This window comes from Bombus huntii, chromosome 7, assembly GCF_024542735.1.
Source record: "Bombus huntii isolate Logan2020A chromosome 7, iyBomHunt1.1, whole genome shotgun sequence".
Classification (NCBI taxonomy): Eukaryota; Metazoa; Arthropoda; class Insecta; order Hymenoptera; family Apidae; genus Bombus; species Bombus huntii.
Window position 1 is genome coordinate 12,548,506 of NC_066244.1, and position 18,994 is coordinate 12,567,499.

The following is an 18,994-nucleotide window of genomic DNA, read 5'->3' on the forward strand; positions in this document are numbered from 1 at the left end:
AAGGTTTTCTTCTCGCCGTGTCGCGTAATCGGGTGAGGCCTGATTTTCTCTATTTGCTCTTTTAAACGGTTCGCGAATTCCGTATTGGCCTGTTGCATCGTTGGTGCGAAGAACTCAGTCGGTAATCGTATGCCGGTACCGTAAACCATTTCGGCTGCCGTCGCGTTCAGGTCCTCCTTGAAAGCGGTTCTTATGCCTAATAAAACAATTGGTAGGATTTCTACCCAATTGCTCGTATTGTGACATTTTATTGCTGCCTTTAGTTGTCGGTGTAGGCGTTCTACGATCCCGTTGGACGCGGGGTGATAGGCTGTTGTGCGTAAATGCTTGATGCCAAGCAACCGGCACAGTTCATTGAGGAGGTTTGATTCGAACTGGCGTCCTTGATCGGTCGTTATTTTTAAAGGTACGCCGAACCGAGCTATCCATGTGGAGAGGAGGGCTGAAGCGACGGTTGTTGCCTCCATGTCGGCGATGGGAATGGCTTCGGGCGAACGCGAAAAGCGGTCAATACACGTTGGACAATATCGGTAGCCCTGTGAAAATGGCATCGCGATAATGTCTATGTGTACGTGTTCGAAACGGCCTGCTAATTCTCCGAATGTTCCGACGGGCGAGGATACGTGCCTGGTGACTTTGCATCGTTAACACGGGATACATTGTCGTGCCCAAGTCCGGCAATCTTTATTTATGGATGGCCAAATGAAACGCGACGTCACCAGTTTTTGCGTTGCGCGTATCCCTGGATGGGAAAGTCGGTGGAGCGAATTAAATACATCGCGTCGCAAGGATTTCGGCACGTACGGCCTTACAATGTTGTTTGATACGTCGCAATATATTTCCGCGTCGTGTTCAGGAAAGCGTATCTTCTTTAATCGTAACGCGGTTGTGTTGGAATTTACGATGTCGCGGAGTTCGTTGTCGTTTTCTTGCGCGACGGCGAGAGTTTGGTGATCCACCGACTTCCCTATCGCGTCGATGCGTGACAGAGCGTCGGCTGCGTTGTTGTCTAGGCCCTTTATGTTTCGAATGTCGGTGGTGAATTGTCCTATATAGTCTAAATGTCGGAATTGTCGCGGCGAACATTTTTCTAATTTTTGTTTGAACGCGAAGGTGAGAGGTTTATATATATATATATAGGTCGGTATATATTGTAAAGTTTCTGCCTTCTAAGGCGTGTCGAAAATGTTTGACTGCGGTGTATATTGCGAGTAGTTCGCGATCATACGCGCTATATTTTTACTGAGCGGGGGTCAAAGATTTCGTTGCGAATCCTAGCGGTTGTAATTCGTTATTCGCGCGTTGTTGTAATACTGCCCCTATTGCGTAGTCGGACGCGTCTACCGTGAGACTGATCAGGTAGGAGATCTGCGAGTTCTTGTCCGTTACGAATATGCGGCGAGATGTCAAACCGTCGTCGTTTGCCGCTTTTACGGACGGCTGGTCCCGTTTCTCGAATTCCGCGAGTAAGGGAGTGTGGACTTTCTCCCGCTTTTTCGGAACTGTGCGTGATAGTAACGCAGTCCGTCTTGCCGCGGCGGATCGCGAGAGCGCGAACGGCGGCGGAATTGTGTACGCGAGCGTGATTGCGCTCGTGCCCTGCGGTGTTCATTGTTTCTTTGTTCGGCTACTAGCGCTCGTATCTCGCTCACAAAGGCGTCGATTCGCGCTAACAGCTCGGTGACCGAGTTGACGACGGCTGCCATAGCGTCGCCTAATCCGCTGTTCTGGAAAGGTGGGTGGGTTATAGTAGGTAGTCGGCCTGCGCTGGCCGCGACGATCTGCCCTGATTCAGAGGTGGCTTCGTAAATGATATCGGCTATTTGTATGAGGGTTTCCGGGTCTTTGTTCTGTACAGAGGCTAGGCAGCTCCGTACGCGCGACGGAAGTCGACTTTTCCAGACGATGAGGATGACATCGTCTGTTAACGAATTGGCGGCTAGGCTTCTTAGAACACGGTAAAACTGAGAGGGCTTCCTGTCCCCCATTTGTTCGTTTTCGATTACATGTCGGAGTCTCTTGGCGCCCGACTCTCCCAATCTCTTCATCAGCTCCTTTTTGACGTACGTGTAACGCCCGGTCGCCGGTGAGGCGTCCAATACGTCTCGAATTAATCTCATGTGCGACCTGTCGAGATTCGCAACGACGGCCTGGTATTTTACTTGGTCACTCGTGATCCGGAAAGTTTTGAACTGCAATTCCAACATCTTGAACCACAAGTCAACATCGTCAGGCCAGAACGGTGGCACGTGGAAAGGAGCGTTTATCGAGCGTTTATCCTTGTCCCCGCCGGCCGTCGTACGTTTGGAATGGGCGTTAGTGGTCATTTCGAACTGATTTAGATTCACGGTGTTACGTTTCACGAGTACTATCACGGTCACCTCTTTTACTGATAACCACGTCGGGGTCACCACTTTGAGGGGATATGTCGTGATAGGATCGGAAGGAAAACTCAGATTTATTGAACGATAAATGTTTATTCACTATAATGTCAATGAGTACACTTGATACAGGATTCGCGATTGTATTCGGTTCGCGAATGCGCGGCTATAAGATAGAGCTTTGATAGCTACGATTCGAGATACGCTGCGAGTGCGGACAATGATTGCACGAGATGTCGAGAGCTTAGATAATTATTCGGCTCGAACCGTGTAAGTATAACGATCGTGATATGTCGACTCGCGGTAATAGACTGACTTCTTGTCGCGATGCTGCTGCGGAGGAAGACTCGTTGGGATGTGTCTAGGGATGCGAAGGCATCGGATTCGTTGAGAAAAACTTTGGTTCGGAAAGTGAGGGAAATGTACGTTAATGTTTATTGGCTAATTCGTGTTGGTCGTTGGAAAAGAATGCTAGGTGGGAGAAGGGGGGCTCGAACCGTGTAAGTATAACGATCGTGATATGTCGACTCGCGGTAGTAGACTGACTTTTTGTCGCGATGCTGCTGCGGAGGAAGACTCGTTGGGATGTGTCTAGGGATGCGAAGGCATCGGATTCGTTGAGAAAAGCTTTGGTTCGGAAAGTGAGGGAAATGTACGTTAATGTTTATTGGCTAATTCGTGTTGGTCGTTGGAAAAGAATGCTAGGTGGGAGAAGGGGGGCTCGAACCGTGTAAGTATAACGATCGTGATATGTCGACTCGCGGCAATAGACTGACTTTTTGTCGCGATGCTGCTGCGGAGGAAGACTCGTTGGGATGTGTCTAGGGATGCGAAGGCACCGGATTCGTTGAGAAAAGCTTTGCTTCGGAAAGTGAGGGAAATGTACGTTAATGTTTATTGGCTAATTCGTGTTGGTCGTTGGAAAAGGATGCTAGCTGTCCTTGGGAGGGTGTTGCCAGCGGGCAGCATCCTACGAGAGAGATAGCAGATTTCTCGTGCGTCCCCGTGGTAGGTGGTCGACTTCGAGACTGATAAACAAAGACTGTTTGTCTCTTTGGAGGACCTTAGCTAAAATAAATACTAAGATTTATAGCGGTCCTTAGGCTAGCTGGAAATATTCGGTACGAATGTATCGACATCTGGCAATTATCTTGTCCGCAGGTATAGGGTCTTTGTGTCGTGCGTCACGCGACGTAAACTGTTGGGAAGTTTACTGTCAAGTGCCGCCACAGTATCAAGAGAATAATTAAATATTCCACTTAGATCGTATACTTCTTGTATGTACATACAAAATTTTCCGGCTAATCTAAAACACTTCATAAGATAGAGAGCTTCTGGAAATTCGGACACAGAGAGTGCATAAAATACAAGATAAGTCTCGTGTCTTTCAAAATTATTTTTTATTCGCTAAAAACGTCCTGTGTACTCATGCAATCACATGCAACCTCGAAACTTCACTTATTTTTTATCACTTTCCAATTCAATACACTGTTTCTGCATTTTTGACTATATGTAAGAGAAATTTCCATTCAGCCAAAGGTATACTTACAGATTACAGATTCCTATACGACTCTCAGTAAAAATTTATCCGCACTCCAGATAGTTAAAACTTTTGTCGACCATATTCACCCATCTGCACTCTTCGTATGACGTCAATATCTGTTCAGTGCTGCTGCGTAGGTTTCATTGTGTTACGTCAATTCGTTTGTGACCGTTGCGCGAGTAATGGCGCTTTGCAATGGTGATTTGCAGGAAAACAGTGCAGGATGCTGTGATTCGTTTCTTGTGGTCGGAGGCTATGTTTGATGCCTATATTTATCAAAGATTTAATGCACATTATGGAGAAAGTGTTTTGTCACGAAGTGTGTTTGAATGGGCACAAAAGTTCAAAGAAGATCGCACAAGTGTTATGAAAAAACAGCTGGTCGCCCGTCCACATCCACGATGACAACATTGAACGTGCTCATGAACTTATGCTCTATGGAATAGACGAGTGATACTGGATAATGTGGCAAATCATTTGCAAATCAGCCACGGCTCTGCTTATGCAATAATGCACGACAGATTTGGGGTTTAAAAAGTTTGTGCGAGATGGATGCCGAAAAAGCTGATGAAAAGGTGAAGACGACGATGCATTCGTGGTTCGCAGCTCAGCCCAAAACATTTTTTAATGAGAAAATACGAAGGTCCTTCAGCAAATGGACAAAGTGTATACAGAAATTGAGTGATTAAATAAAGTGATACATCAAAAAATGATGTATGTCTTTTTTGACAATTGCTTAAAATAAATTCTACACCGACAGAGCGGGTAACTTTTTACTCACCCTCGTAAGACACTTACATTTCCAATCTATTATGATGAATAAAAGAGCTTATACTATTAAATCTAATTGTATTTTGTTGCATGAGAGTACACGTGTATGTGATGTACATTACCTTTATATCCCCTTGAACGCTTCAATATTGCGCATATATACTATATTTTGTACAGCTTCTATAAAATTTTGTATGTTTGTTTTGGCTGTTAATCTAGAGGCTGGAGTACAAAGAAGTGGCACAATGATGTGGGCTGATGACATTTATAATTATCAAGGAATCACCCCTACATTCGCTCAGGTATATATCGTTGACTATAATGTATTTAACATATATGATTGTTAGAATATTAATAATTAATTTTTAATTCTATCAGAATTTTAATGAAACTGTCCCTTGGGAAGGAAGAACTGATACCTTGATATCACGGTTTGTACATCCTATATATACAACAAATTTTAGAACATTATATAACGAAGAACCAGATCATCGTGGCCATGTGATGTGAATAAAAGGACTTGAATTTGATGATATTTTTATAATGTTAGATAACATAACTAAGTATCTTCACAGTAAGATAGGATGACATGGTTTACATGATCTTAATGTTGTTCACTTGAGTGATGATATTATAAGGAAAAGTGTAATATCACAGGTAGGATGATTCATAATTTAGAACTACTAACTCATGTATGTATTAAAAATTAAAGAAATATATTAAATTTTATAGGATATTTATGTTTAGTAACCAGTAATCTAGAGATTGGAAAGATTATCATTTCTCCTTTGTGGTAGTTTACATATAACATAATGCAACTAACATGTCACGATTAATGCAAAATAAATAAATTACTAATATAGACATTTTTTTAGTAATTTGTATAATCGTGAAACGAATTGGACTTTTTAAAGGCAAATATTAAAGGAAACATGGAATTGATGCCAATCTATCACAAATATTATTTATACTACTTATTTGCGCAGTTTGAAGCGAATCAAATTGATGAAGGTTTCTTTGTTACATGTTAATTTACATTTTAAAAGACATAACAGGCACGCTAATTAGTTTGCTTAAGATACTTTCGAGATACCAAGTTAGACGCGTTTCCATGAAATCATATCAATTTTACCATGATATTTTTCTATCAAGCATGCAATTATAACCGTATCGTCGATTAGTGCATACAATTATCCATGTACATTCGTCTTTCCGAGTACCGCGCTTCAATATTGCTAATTTCAAATTCATACATTAATCTTCGTAAATGCTTGAAAATGCTATATAACTGTATCAGCTTCTGTTAAAAACATTTTATAGTAAAATCTCTATAAATTTGTAATATTTTTTAGACAATTTGAATTCATTATATTATACATCATACATTCTAGTCATTTCTAATTAAGTTACTTTTGCGATGTTTAATTACATTTTATGTATATTCTTATAACTCTCTCTGTTACGGCGCGTACGATGGTCCGTGCGCCGTCTGAAACTTTATACTATATACTGATCTACTACATACTATATCCTATAAACTGAATCCTTTGACGTAATCTTAATAGCTTGAAGGAATCTCTAACCCTGTAAGTGTTTTCGGTTTATGGATGGTCCTTAGAACAATGCTTAGGTTTATTGCGCACTCTTACAAATAACGGAGAAAGCGGGTAGTTATTTTTCCAATAAACAATGTCACCCACGAGCCACGTTGGTAGGAGGCTTCCTCCTCCTATCTTCATTCATTAACGTTGGCTATAATCAATGGGCACCCTCATTTTCCTAACGAAAAGTGTGAACAACGAATCCGCGTTCTTCGTTCAGAAAGCACACTGAGATTTCCTCTCGTGGCGGCACACGAGAACGCAAATCTCACCACTCGAAACCAACTAGTGTCGGACGACGGCAGCGCAGTGGTTAGCGCCATAGAGTACAAACGTTCGGATCCCGGGTTCAAATCCCGGCGCCTCGTACTTTTCCAAAGTCCGAATTTTCTTCCACGACATCTAAATAAGAAGAAAATACAGCAGTACTTCACCCCCGGCAAGCGACATCTACAGCCAGCAGCCTACAATTATCACGGATATATGAAGGAAGACGGAGAAAAAGAAGAAAAAAAGTGTGTTTCGTCCAGAGCCTGCTAGTGGACTCATCAGTAAGGCTTACCTAGCAGGCTCATGCCTTAGACACAATGGAAGGAGGGGGAAACAAAGCTATGTACATGGCAGAGACATTGAAGACGGATTCCTCCCTCCCACGGCCGGACACTGTATCCAAGGCCGGTCGGATCTCCTACCCTCTCTTGCGGGTATAAACAAAATAACATCGAACCGGAGAATAGGGGTTGTATGAGTACAGCAACTAGAAGAGGAACAAGAACTGCCCGAGCTGGGTGAAGTCTCGGTTTATATACGTTTTGGTTTTAGGATGTTGAGTTAGTTAGGTGTAGGTTATGATGTAGAAAAGTGTCCGAAGGTCGGGGGTCCATATCCTATCTCTGATGTGGACTGAGGTGCGTCACAGCCTTGGTGTATGCTATGATGATAAGGTGGTGATGTGTCCAAAAGTGTCCAAAAGTGTCCGAAGGTCGGAGGTCGATGTATTATCACTGATTTAGGTTGAGATGTGATTGATGTCACACTCCCATGGGCAATTTTCCGGCGCTACAATCATCCTCTTCCCTTTCTGTCACTCCATCTTGCCTTACGCACTGCAAGAGGGAAGACGGACGAGTAGGGTAGTCAAATAAAGGAGATGGAGAAGAGAGAAATAGTGTTTTTCGTCCGAGATCTGCTAGTTCGGACTCTTCAGTAAGGCTATGACCTAGCAGACCTTTGCCTTAGACACTGGGATAGAAAAACTTGTGTTGGAAGTTATATTTATCGAAACAAACAGTATCAATGTGACCACTAGTGAGAAAGCATTAATATCGCCTAGCCCTATGTTGATATCGATGGCCCTCTGGTGACAAGTGTAAGTCGTGTATTCTACGAACGTGTAATTTAAACTAAACCATTGTGATGAGTTATAAATAGATTGTACATTTATAGTAAATGTAAAGTGTAGAAATACACAGATTGCATCGAATATAATGTGCAAAGATATTGGAAATAAGGTTTTTTTTATATTGTTAAGGATTAACGTAATAAATGAGTTATGATACTTAATTGTATTGAATGAAAGAAAGTTTTATTCAAGTTCAATTTCCATAATTGTATTTCTGTAATAGTGTTAAATAAAGCTACGAATTTATATAAACATGCACGGTCTAATCATAATAGAGAATCTGATATAAACAAAATTAGAAGAGTATGAAACAGAATATCGGCAGTTAGTGAATTCCTGTTTACATATCGTTAACGCCATATATGTTTCAAAGGAAAAAACAAAAGAAAGAAATGCACACTGTAATGTTTCTGGCCTGATGTTTTCTTCGTTTTTCCATATTTTTCACGTACGCAGCATCGTGATGAATCGAACTGTTGAATCTCGGTGACAAATAACAGGAATTACGTGCTGGATGCTAGAGGACCTCTATTTGCGCGTTCAATTGCTCGCGTTAGAATTTCATGGTTCGTACATCCTATACATCCAATAAATTTTGGAATATTATATATTGAGGAGCTACATTGAAGATTATTGTAACGTAAAATTGACACTTGGATTGTAAGAGAAAAGAAGGCTGAGTCGTAACCCAACTATTAATTTTCTTTTATCGAACTTTATTATAAATTTAGCACTTACAAGAACAGAATGACACTGAACCGGAGAGAAAGGGGCTGCACAAGAACAGAAACTAGAACAAGAACTGCCCGAGCTGGCTGAAGTCTCGGCTTATATGCCTTTTGGTTTGAGGATGCTGAGGGGCTTGGTGTAGGTTATGATGTGGAAAAGTGTTCGAACGTCGGAGCTCGATGTCTTATCTCTGTTGTAGGTTGAGATGCGATTGATGTCACATTATCATGGTCATGTGATTGGAATAAAAGGACCTGAATTTTGTGATTTTCTTATCCAGTTGGATAATATAACTGGGTATCTTCACAGTAAGATAGAATATCGTGGTTTATACGATCTTAACATTGTTCCTTTGAGTGATTATGGAATGGTAACTATTAAGTTAGACAACGACACAGGCATTTCCTCTGACGTAAAAAATCTGATAATGGTAAATCATAACTTAGAATATTCTGATTAGTTGCGTCCTAAGATATTTGCTCGATTCCGGGAACGTGGCAACGAAGGGAATTCCATTCGTAGGAAAATACGGAGCATCCGTGGCTAGAATATGGCAAAGAAGAGATTGATTCCCGAAAAAAGAGTAACGATGTGTCAGTCTCTCTCTCGAGTGCGTATATATCATATACAGAGAGGTACGACATACTGTTAACGTATGATAGCGCGAGCGTGAAGTATCACTGTTGGAGCATTGCGAAATTTTCGTAAAAATGAGCATCGTTGAGTGGCATCTCTTAGTTAACCATCAAGCGTACAAGTAGAAGATTCTTAAGATTTACGTGATTGATTTCTGATAATTCGGTGCCTACAAATCAATGACTTTTAAGATGAATTATAGTTGCACACGCAAACACGAGCAGTTTTCACCGCAAAGGTTACTTTTATGTAATGTTGTACGCGCGAAAGTATTCATTTCTGTTACCACGCTATTGCTGTTTTGTAAATTTTAGTAGCACAACTATCGGTAATGTGCGATAAAACATGCCATATAATAGATAATTGTAAGTGAAATGACAAGGCGATGGTATAAATAGATACTTCGACGAAAGTTGGTACAAGTATATCTACGATTCTCAGGAGTGGTGAGGTAAGTAGGAACGAAATATACAATAAGAATTGAATTTATATAGAGTATTTTGTTATAAATCTTCCTATGTACCTATAGAAACGTGTTTAATATTTTCGAGTATCCAGATTTTTCTATTAAAAGTTATCTGAAATTAATGATTTTCCTGATTTGTACCTTTCTCCTAAGTTTCTTGTAGTCGTCTTACTAACTCAACAGAAATCAACGTTAATTTTACAAAAAGAGCTATGGAGCTTTTTAGCGATTTGCACAAATGAAAATTTTGAAGCTTGTCACTGCGACGAGTTTGATCGTTCTAGTGTTATACTAAACAATCTTCAAACATGAAATTACACAGAAACGTATGTCGATGATATTTGTCATTCCTACGATCTATTTCACATGATCGTGCTTCCTGTCTAATGCAAATTCAATTTATAATACGAACTCGGTTTCCTTTATTGTTGTCAGTCTTTCTAAATCGCCACAGTTTTTCGCTCTTTGTTGCAAAACGTTGAATCATAGTGTGAACCAAGTTTCTTTTATTAGATTCATTCATTGTTATCAGTCCTGCGTCTTTTCGATTCGTCACTTTTTTATTTTAGGACGATGATTGGCTTCAATATACTGTTCGCATGTTTGGCGTTAATTGTCCTGCATCCATCGGTTCAAGCGGGGCGCACTAAAGGTTTGCACTTTAAGTTGTCTTTTTCCATACTGCAGATTGCAGTACGATCTCGTCACACAGCCTTTATCAGTGAAAAAAGCGAAGTCACGCGTGACCACATAAAATTGAATGGAACACGTTTGATTTTTTATTTTCGAGATGGTCACGAAGTTAATGGTCACGAAGTTACTGGGAAAATTCCACCTAAGTATTCACCTCTTCACCGGTTTTGTTTCTGAAAAATGCTTCGTTAACTTCGCGAATATTCCAACGACTCGCTTCACGTAGAAAACAAACGTGATAACCAGGATAATCGTGAAACAACCAGCGAGGACGAATTAATTCATCACTCTACTGTCAATTCTCTAAATATAATAACTTCTTTCACTATAAATGTTTTATAGCAACCTCGAATGTGCCCTTGCGTCCACCACACTGTGGTTTTAGCAACGTTACACATACCAGGGTGGTTGGCGGTAAACCAGCTAAGCTTGGTACGTTTTATGTCTTTCTTTTCGATTAATCTTTCCGTTTAATTAGAAGCGATTTACTATGAAGCATAAACTTGAAAGGCACTAGCCAGCATATCAAAGTACAGTATGGACAGAGATCGAAAATTGTTAGGGGAGAAATTATATGTTTGAACTTATGAGTTCCGTATAATTCAAGTAGAAATTTTATGGAATTATCTAATACTTGTTATTACATTGTAGTCAAAATTTAATTTCTCTTTTAATCAAATCTTTATTTGAGAGTATTTGTACGTATCGTCCTTTGCATGATCGAATATCGAATACATAATAATAGCGTTTAACTCATTACGCGAGAGGAAATTATGCATGTTCACAACTATACTATTGCATTTCAGGTGCTTGGCCATGGATCGCTGCATTAGGTTATATTGATTGCGCTGATCCAGATGGAGAACCGTTTTGGGGCTGCGGAGGTTCCCTGATATCGGCTAGGCATGTTTTGACTGCAGCACATTGCGTAGAAATTTTTGGATTGTACGTGGTTCGTATCGGGGACTTAGATCTAGGACGAGATGATGATGGAGCGCATCCTGTTCAAATAGAAATCGAATATGTACTAGAACATCCTAATTATACTAACGGTACACACCATGATGATATTGCTATTCTTAAACTGAAGAAAGATGTTCCATTTTCGGGTAAGTCTTCAAATATTATTGAGTTTCTAATATCTATGCTACTGGGTATTACTGAAGTATCATTTCGTTAAATTTCTTACTGTATATGTATATTGTATTATAAAACGTGTAGAATTCTTCCTTATACATCTCGTCCCTCGTTTTCTTCACTATGATTTATTTCTTTACTTTTCAGAATATATACGTCCTATTTGTCTCCCCATAGACCAGCCCTTACGAAATAACAACTTCGAGGGTTTCCATCCTTTCGTTGCTGGATGGGGAGCGGTAGGATATGGTAAGTAATACTAATTTCATAACAAAATGAAATTTGTTCCAGTTCTAAATGTCCCTCTCATTTTCTTCGTAGGTGGAAATTTGAGTGACGCATTACTGGAAGTACAAGTGCCAGTGATTAGCAACACCGAATGCAAGAAAGGTTATTGGCCAATTGACAAGCAGCGTATCACCACAAAAGTAATATGCGCCGGCGAGAAAGGAAAGGATGCTTGTCAAGTAATTAAATAACAGATTTACCATAAATTATACAGTATCTGATGATAACTCAATTCGAATCAACGTCAAATCGAGTTCTTAAATATTGGAAATATTATTAAAGTTAACTTAAGACTTTTGTCCACTTCTCACACATCATTATTATATTTAATATAATTTCTTTCTAATCTTAGTTTTTCTTAAAATACATATAACATGTACATTAAAAATTGGAATATATCAATACATAAATTAATAATAGATTGTTACTGTATATAAGTATAATTTCAATATAATTCGATAGAAATATTTCAGTAATCTTGATTAAAAATTTAACGATCGTTTCAGGGTGACAGCGGCGGACCACTGATAATACCACAGCAATTCACCTACTATCAAATAGGTATTTTGTCCAGTGGTCACAGGTGTGGCACTGCTAGATTTCCCGCCGTTTACACTAGGGTCACGTCGTACTTTGACGACTTCATTCTGCCAGTGTTGCAAAATTATTAGTGTCTCATAAATATAATTTTTCGTGTACGAGAAGCAAAGCTGGAATTTATAATTGTGGTGATAACAGCCAGCTCAGACTTATTGTTTTGTATGGCACGGATTATAGCCTTAACATGCATGAAATGTCACTTTGAAGCGACACTAATTTTTTAGACACGCTAAAAATGCACGACATAGAGATATAAAAATGATAAACGAACATTAATTAAATTACTATTTCCGCTCCTTCTTTTTTGATGGTAATAATAAATCAACTTTCGCAAAGCTTTTATAAATCTTATTTCTGATGTATCAAGAGCATATTCCACATAGAACGTTTACTCTTTGTATGTATATGCAAAATTTCGGACTACTCTGAAACATTTCATAAGATAGAGAGCTTCCAGAAGTTCCAGAAACAAAGATAAACCTCGCGTCTTTCAAAACTATTGTTTTCCGTTGAAAATTTTCTGTCTATTCCTGAAATTACGTGAATCCTCGAAATTTTACTTATTCTTTTATCACTTCCTAATTAAATACACTCTTTCTGCATGTTTAGCTGTATGTAACAGAAATTTCCATTCAGCCAGAGGTATACTTATACATTACAGATATTTACAAAACACTTTAATTCCCAATCTATTATGATGCATAAAAAAATTTATAATGTTAAATCTATTCGTATTTTATTGCGTGTAAGTATAGATATAGTGACGTACATTATCTTTGAACGTACATTACCATTACTCCGTTGAATGCTTCAATATTGCGCATATTTACCGTACTTTATACAGACTTTGTAAAAGTACTTTGTATGATTCTTCAGATTATTAATCAAAATGCTGGTGCATAAAGAAGTGGTACAATGATGTGTAGTCTAGTGTCATTTGTGAATATCAAGGAGTCTCCCCTACATTTGCTCAAGTATATATCTTTGACTATACTCTATTGAAAATGTATAATTATTAGAGTATGAATAATTAATTTTTAATTCTATCAGAATTTTAATGAGATTGTACCTTGGGAAAAAAGAATTAATACCTTGATATCATATATACAATAAATTTTGGAACATTATACAATGAAGAGTCAAATTATCATGGTCATGTGATTGGAATAAAAGGACCTCAATTTGATGATATTCTTAGGAAGTTAGATAATATAACTAGGTATATGATATTCACAATAAGATAGAATACCATGGTTTACATGATCTTAGTATTGTTCATTTAAATGATCATGAAATAGCAACTGTTAAGTTAGACAGCATAATAGATTTTACAAACTATGTTAACAGCTCTGATTACAAATCTGTGGTTACCTCCCCAAGATTACACATTTTCTCCAATTCTGGTATGTTGCTTCATCGTACGAGCTATTAAGTCTATTTAAATTATTAGTAACAGATTCCTTTTTCTGCAACTCAAAACAAAAATTCTGAATCTCATATGGATGAATGATGTTAATAATTTGTGTCTCTTTTCAGATTAAACAATTTTCTTCTAGAGCCAAAGAGCCCTTCTAGAAGATAAACTTCTAAAGCCCACAGTTCGCTGAAATTGCCAGAGAATTCAATTAAATGGCAAATTAAACCATTGAACTGAATCTGTTTCCAATCGTGAGCTTGGAGGTTCTACCCTTTGAATTTTTAAACCAGTCAACCTTCTTTTGTACGTATGGTAACGAATATAATTCATAAACTAATGAAGTGTGTAATTCAATTGAAAGCTCTTTTCACTGAATTCAGTTTAGACTAAGAAAAATGATATAATAACGAAATTATCAATTTACAATTTATAGAGCGTATACTTTATTCGAAAGTGAAGTTTATTACTGCAAATATTAGTTGGCTATTTATAGCCTGTTTGAAAAGGTGATTTAATTTCGATTGATTTTCGATAAGTTTTTGTTGGTTTACTCAGGTTAATTAATCTCCAATAAAATAGAAATACCAATCCGGTAGTAAAATTGCTTTCTTGCTTATAACTTTTTTACTAATTAGCGATGCACGATTCCAGACCAGTAAATATTTTTCCATCGGGAGAAGTCTTACAATTAAATCTCGGTCTCGAATGGATTAAAATGAAATACATATTTGCAGCTTCAACATCTTCAATATCGAGGAGATTCAAACTTTACAAATAAAAGCGGCCTGTTCCCCTTTCCACGACAGACTCTCATACCATATCCGCTCTTATCCAGGCTTTTATTTGAAACCAGCAATGCGTTAATTTACAATTTAAATTTACCCGGACCATCCACTAAATCGTCAGCCCTTTATAAATATATAATAAACCCAGAACATGTGCCTGTGCCCCTGGTATCGACACTTGTGATGTTCGTACCGGAACCTTTGTACAATTTCAATTTGTCACGCGTGAATATCGATTCTTCCAAGGGTCCCAGCTTTGTGCGGCTAAATCCTTTAGAACGATTAAAATGATACTAATGATATGGTATTTTTTACAAAGATTTAACATATCCATAAAATAGGAAGTTTCGTGCTCTCCTATTTTATATTAATTATAAATTAATAAGTTTTATATGTGTTATTTATAGATCTAATAAATTTTTTATTGGTTTACAGCAGGTGCTCCGGGTATAAACAGACGACAAACGAACAAATAGAAATTCAAACTATTGTCGTTGTTTAACTCGCATGGGACTATAAGCTCGAATTGGACTTAAACGTTACGATCGTCGAGAATAATTACTATATATACCCTGTACGACGGGCAGAGAATCTTAAGTTATTAACGGCAATTCCTTTGTGCATGATTCAGGTTTATTAACAACCTGTAATGGATAATCATCGATGAACTCTTTTTGAATAAAGTTCACATTTATAAAGTAAACACAATAAAATACGACAGGACAATTGTAATCGATAAATAACATTTTATTAGGATATTATAAGAAGCTAAGATATCGAGTTCTAATTGTGAATATCAAGCGCTCGTCGTTCGAGGAGATTACCAATATTTTCTTCCTTAACAATATTAATTACGAAGTTTCGATACCGTTTATGACATTAAGATCTCTTGATAAAGTTGTATCGTTAAAATCTTACTGTTCCTAGGGAAAATATATAGTTAATATATATAGTTAAATATATATAGTTAAAACCGGAATATATATAGTTAAAACTTCCAGAGGAGCATCTCGCAGACAAATTATTGATTATTAGTGTCGATTGACTGTAATCGACATTTGGTGCGTGAAGTTGTATGTTTCGCGAACATGCGTTGATGCAGGGATTCTGTTGCAAATCATAAACTACGATACGTACTTCTCGCTACGATTCGGTGAATCGACGCCGCGAAGTAGTCGCTCCCCAGTTTCGGTTAAGATAACAGAGGTGGTTAAATGAATATGACACAGTAGAGTAAGTTATATTTCACCGTTTATTCCAACAACTTATAACGAAGGCAGTTACGCTGGTGCGTATGTACGAGATGAGTGAGTGACTGATCTACGGGTGTGTATACCCGGTTAAAAAGATGTTGACCGTTCGAAGGATGTAAAATCAGTACTGTCTTGGGAGACGATGCTGTCTCGGAGGAAAGCTAAGGATGGGTGTGTCTAGCGCACGGGACCATCGGATTTGTTGGTGACGATTTTAGTTAGGAGAGTGAGGGAATAGGCTTCGTTGTTAATTGGTTAAACGAAGGGTCTTAACCGCCCTCGAGAGAAGGTGGTTAGTGGGAGGAAAGTTGCAGCGTACGTGAGAAAAACTAACTTTCCCTTGTCCAGCCGTGGTAGACAATAGTCTTTAGAAATTCTTCGGAAATAGACGTTTGTTTGGTTTGAAGGACCTTTACTAGGAAATCTATGAGATTTATGGAAGGTGTAGTATCGGAATATATTAATAATGGATTGAAAATACAGATATTAGTTAGACAGAGAAACGATGTTTGATTAACAGGAAAACTACATGCAACGCTCGTATTTACAACAAATAACTTGACAACTATTTGGTAACTCTCTCTCTCTCTCTCTCACTAGCAATTCTAACACTCGACAACACTCGCAACTCAATTCTAACGACTCTATGCTTCGACGTCTCGATCAACTCTGATTCTCGCAACACGCACACTTTTCGATTCGCCTTGGATAGCGAAACCGTCCTTCTTCTAACGTTGTCTACTGTTTCCTTCATACCTATGTAAGAACTACCAACTACTTAGTCACGTAGACACTCTTAAATGTAAACGAACCACAGAAACACGACGTACACGGTTTTTCTATTTTCAGCCGATCTCCAATCAAAGCTATTCTACGATATTACAAAGGTACTTTTTTTTTATTTATTTGTTGAAATTACAATCAATTCTCGCGTTGAGAATTTTCAGTAATTTTTCTGACGTGGCGCAGTGACATGGCTGTTTATTTACAATAAGTTAATACTTATTATAGATAGGTATAATTTATAAGTATTATAAGTAAGTGCATATGCTTAATTTGGATAACTAAATGAATCTAACGTTTAGGTCTAGCGGGTAGTGCCTCTTCAGCCTGCGAATCTGGTCCGTCGTATCGAGTAGTCCAGCGATTAGGGGGTTTCGGTGTTTGTTAACTCTTTTGCTATATCTGTCGCTATATTTTGCTATTTCCTCTTTGACTGTAGGTATCTTGAGGTCGCGATGGATGGTTTCGTTGGTAACATACCAAGGTGCGTCTATTAAGGCTCTTAGCGTTTTCGATTGGAATCGTTGTAGTATTTCGATGTTGGAGTTACTTGGACAGCAACAGCTGGTGATACTGTCATACACCTCCATTTATAAACTTTCGAAAATCGATGTGACCTTCAAACTTTAGTGTATTCTGTTTCACAGCACAAAATGTTTCCGAAACGTACGTTTATTGTTACAATAAACTTGACTAGTGGCTCTGAAATACTATCCTTGAAAAAACAATGGGGAAATTGGAGCAAAAAAAAGAAGGAAATAAACAAAGACCTTGTTGGTTCGTAAAAATAAAATATGCTGCAGGAAAAACTTTTTCCAACGGATTGAGATGCGACAAGCTTTAAAAGCTATGACGCGAATCGAGCGTTTGTCTACAAGAGCACATTTTCGGTGGATATATATGTCGGAATGACATTGGGGATAGGGTTGTCGGTGTTTGAGGAGTCTTCATTGAAGGTAGCCATCGTTGCGGTGTAACGAAGATACGATTTATTGACACAGGTATGTGAGGTGGTATGGTGATAGGTGCGTAAGGAACTACTCTTGGTGTTTTTAACGAACAATAGTTTAATTAGAACTAATCAACAATCAGAGTTAACAATTAACAATTAACAATTACACTTAACAGACAACTGGTAACAACTAACAAATAACGATAAACACCGAGAGATCATTCGACGCATTGCTATACAAATAGTACCGAGGAGTTACACATTTAATGGCGTAAGGCAGACTGTCTGCCCTTTTGTTTCGGATCGCGCAGATTCTTCCCTTCGTAGCCCAACGATATCCCCCACTAGCGTGCATTCATTAGATGTGCCGCCAGTGCTGACACGTGTATGCTCTTCCGAGAATTCGGCGGAAAGAGTGTAAAGATATCGATGGTACATTGGGCACGTCGGTGTTGCGCTTTGGCGGCGTCGCGCTTTGCATCCGGAGCCGTTGAAAAGTTCCGTGGACCGTGCCGCCACATATGAATAACACAGGTTTGACAATCTACCACGGCGGTGAGACGTCCGCGACACTAGTGACAGTGGTCTCCGGTTCAATAACGAAACCGCGGCCAACGGGATGACAGATGGGCGTTCTCGCTGAATCTAAGTCTGACTCGTAAAAATAATTGCTGAGCGTAAAGACGTTACTCTTTGGTCGACGGGAGCGCGTAAAAGAATGCCCGTCCCGTCCCGATGATGCCACAGAGGAAAACTATAATGGGGTGTGTCTAAGGACACGAGATCATCTCGGTGACAAATAACAGGAATTACGTGCTGGATGCTAGAGGACCTCTATTTGCGCGTTCAATTGCTCGCGTTAGAATTTCATGGTTCGTACATCCTATACATCCAATAAATTTTGGAATATTATATATTGAGGAGCTACATTGAAGATTATTGTAACGTAAAATTGACACTTGGATTGTAAGAGAAAAGAAGGCTGAGTCGTAACCCAACTATTAATTTTCTTTTATCGAACTTTATTATAAATTTAGCACTTACAAGAACAGAATGACACTGAACCGGAGAGAAAGGGGCTGCACAAGAACAGAAACTAGAACAAGAACTGCCCGAGCTGGCTGAAGTCTCGGCTTATATGCCTTTTGGTTTGAGGATGCTGAGGGGCTTGGTGTAGGTTATGATGTGGAAAAGTGTTCGAACGTCGGAGCTCGATGTCTTATCTCTGTTGTAGGTTGAGATGCGATTGATGTCACATTATCATGGTTATGTGATTGGAATAAAAGGACCTGAATTTTGTGTAAGATAGAATATCGTGGTTTATACGATCTTAACATTGTTCCTTTGAGTGATTATGGAATGGTAACTATTAAGTTAGACAACGACACAGGCATTTCCTCTGACGTAAAAAATCTGATAATGGTAAATCATAACTTAGAATATTCTGATTAGTTGCGTCCTAAGATATTTGCTCGATTCCGGGAACGTGGCAACGAAGGGAATTCCATTCGTAGGAAAATACGGAGCATCCGTGGCTAGAATATGGCAAAGAAGAGA

At 38.7% G+C, this 18,994-nt stretch overlaps 2 protein-coding genes and 1 pseudogene across 8 annotated transcripts in view; all 3 read left to right on the forward strand.

Annotated features, from left to right (window-relative positions):
* Positions 1-18,994, forward strand: part of LOC126867330 (venom serine protease Bi-VSP-like) — a 66,535-nt pseudogene that overhangs the window by 18,159 nt on the left and 29,382 nt on the right.
* Positions 4,731-5,220, forward strand: LOC126867356 (uncharacterized). The gene is made up of 2 exons (XM_050621796.1): positions 4,731-4,997; positions 5,074-5,220. Exons 1-2 carry the CDS (start codon positions 4,737-4,739, stop codon positions 5,203-5,205), a joined length of 393 nt encoding a protein of 130 aa, XP_050477753.1. The 5' UTR covers positions 4,731-4,736; the 3' UTR covers positions 5,206-5,220.
* The window catches only part of LOC126867333 (venom protease-like), a 138,718-nt gene continuing 128,786 nt past the window's right edge, over positions 9,063-18,994 (forward strand). For 6 of the 7 annotated variants that reach the window (XM_050621733.1, XM_050621729.1, XM_050621732.1 and 3 more), the window contains exon 1: positions 9,063-10,181. In XM_050621733.1, coding sequence (XP_050477690.1) covers positions 10,103-10,181 — 79 coding nt within the window. In that variant the 5' untranslated portion in view covers positions 9,063-10,102. The remainder of the gene's footprint in view (positions 10,182-18,994) is intronic. The other variant, XM_050621730.1, reaches the window with a different exon arrangement.

What these genes read in the sequence shown, in the direction of transcription:
- LOC126867356 (XM_050621796.1), top strand. Translation starts at nt 4,737, where the DNA reads ATGATGAATAAAAGAGCTTATACTATTAAATCTAATTGTATTTTGTTG. An exon ending in TCACCCCTACATTCGCTCAG is followed by an intron (nt 4,998 to 5,073) that starts GTATATATCGTT and finishes TAATTCTATCAG; the next exon opens with AATTTTAATGAAACTGTCCC.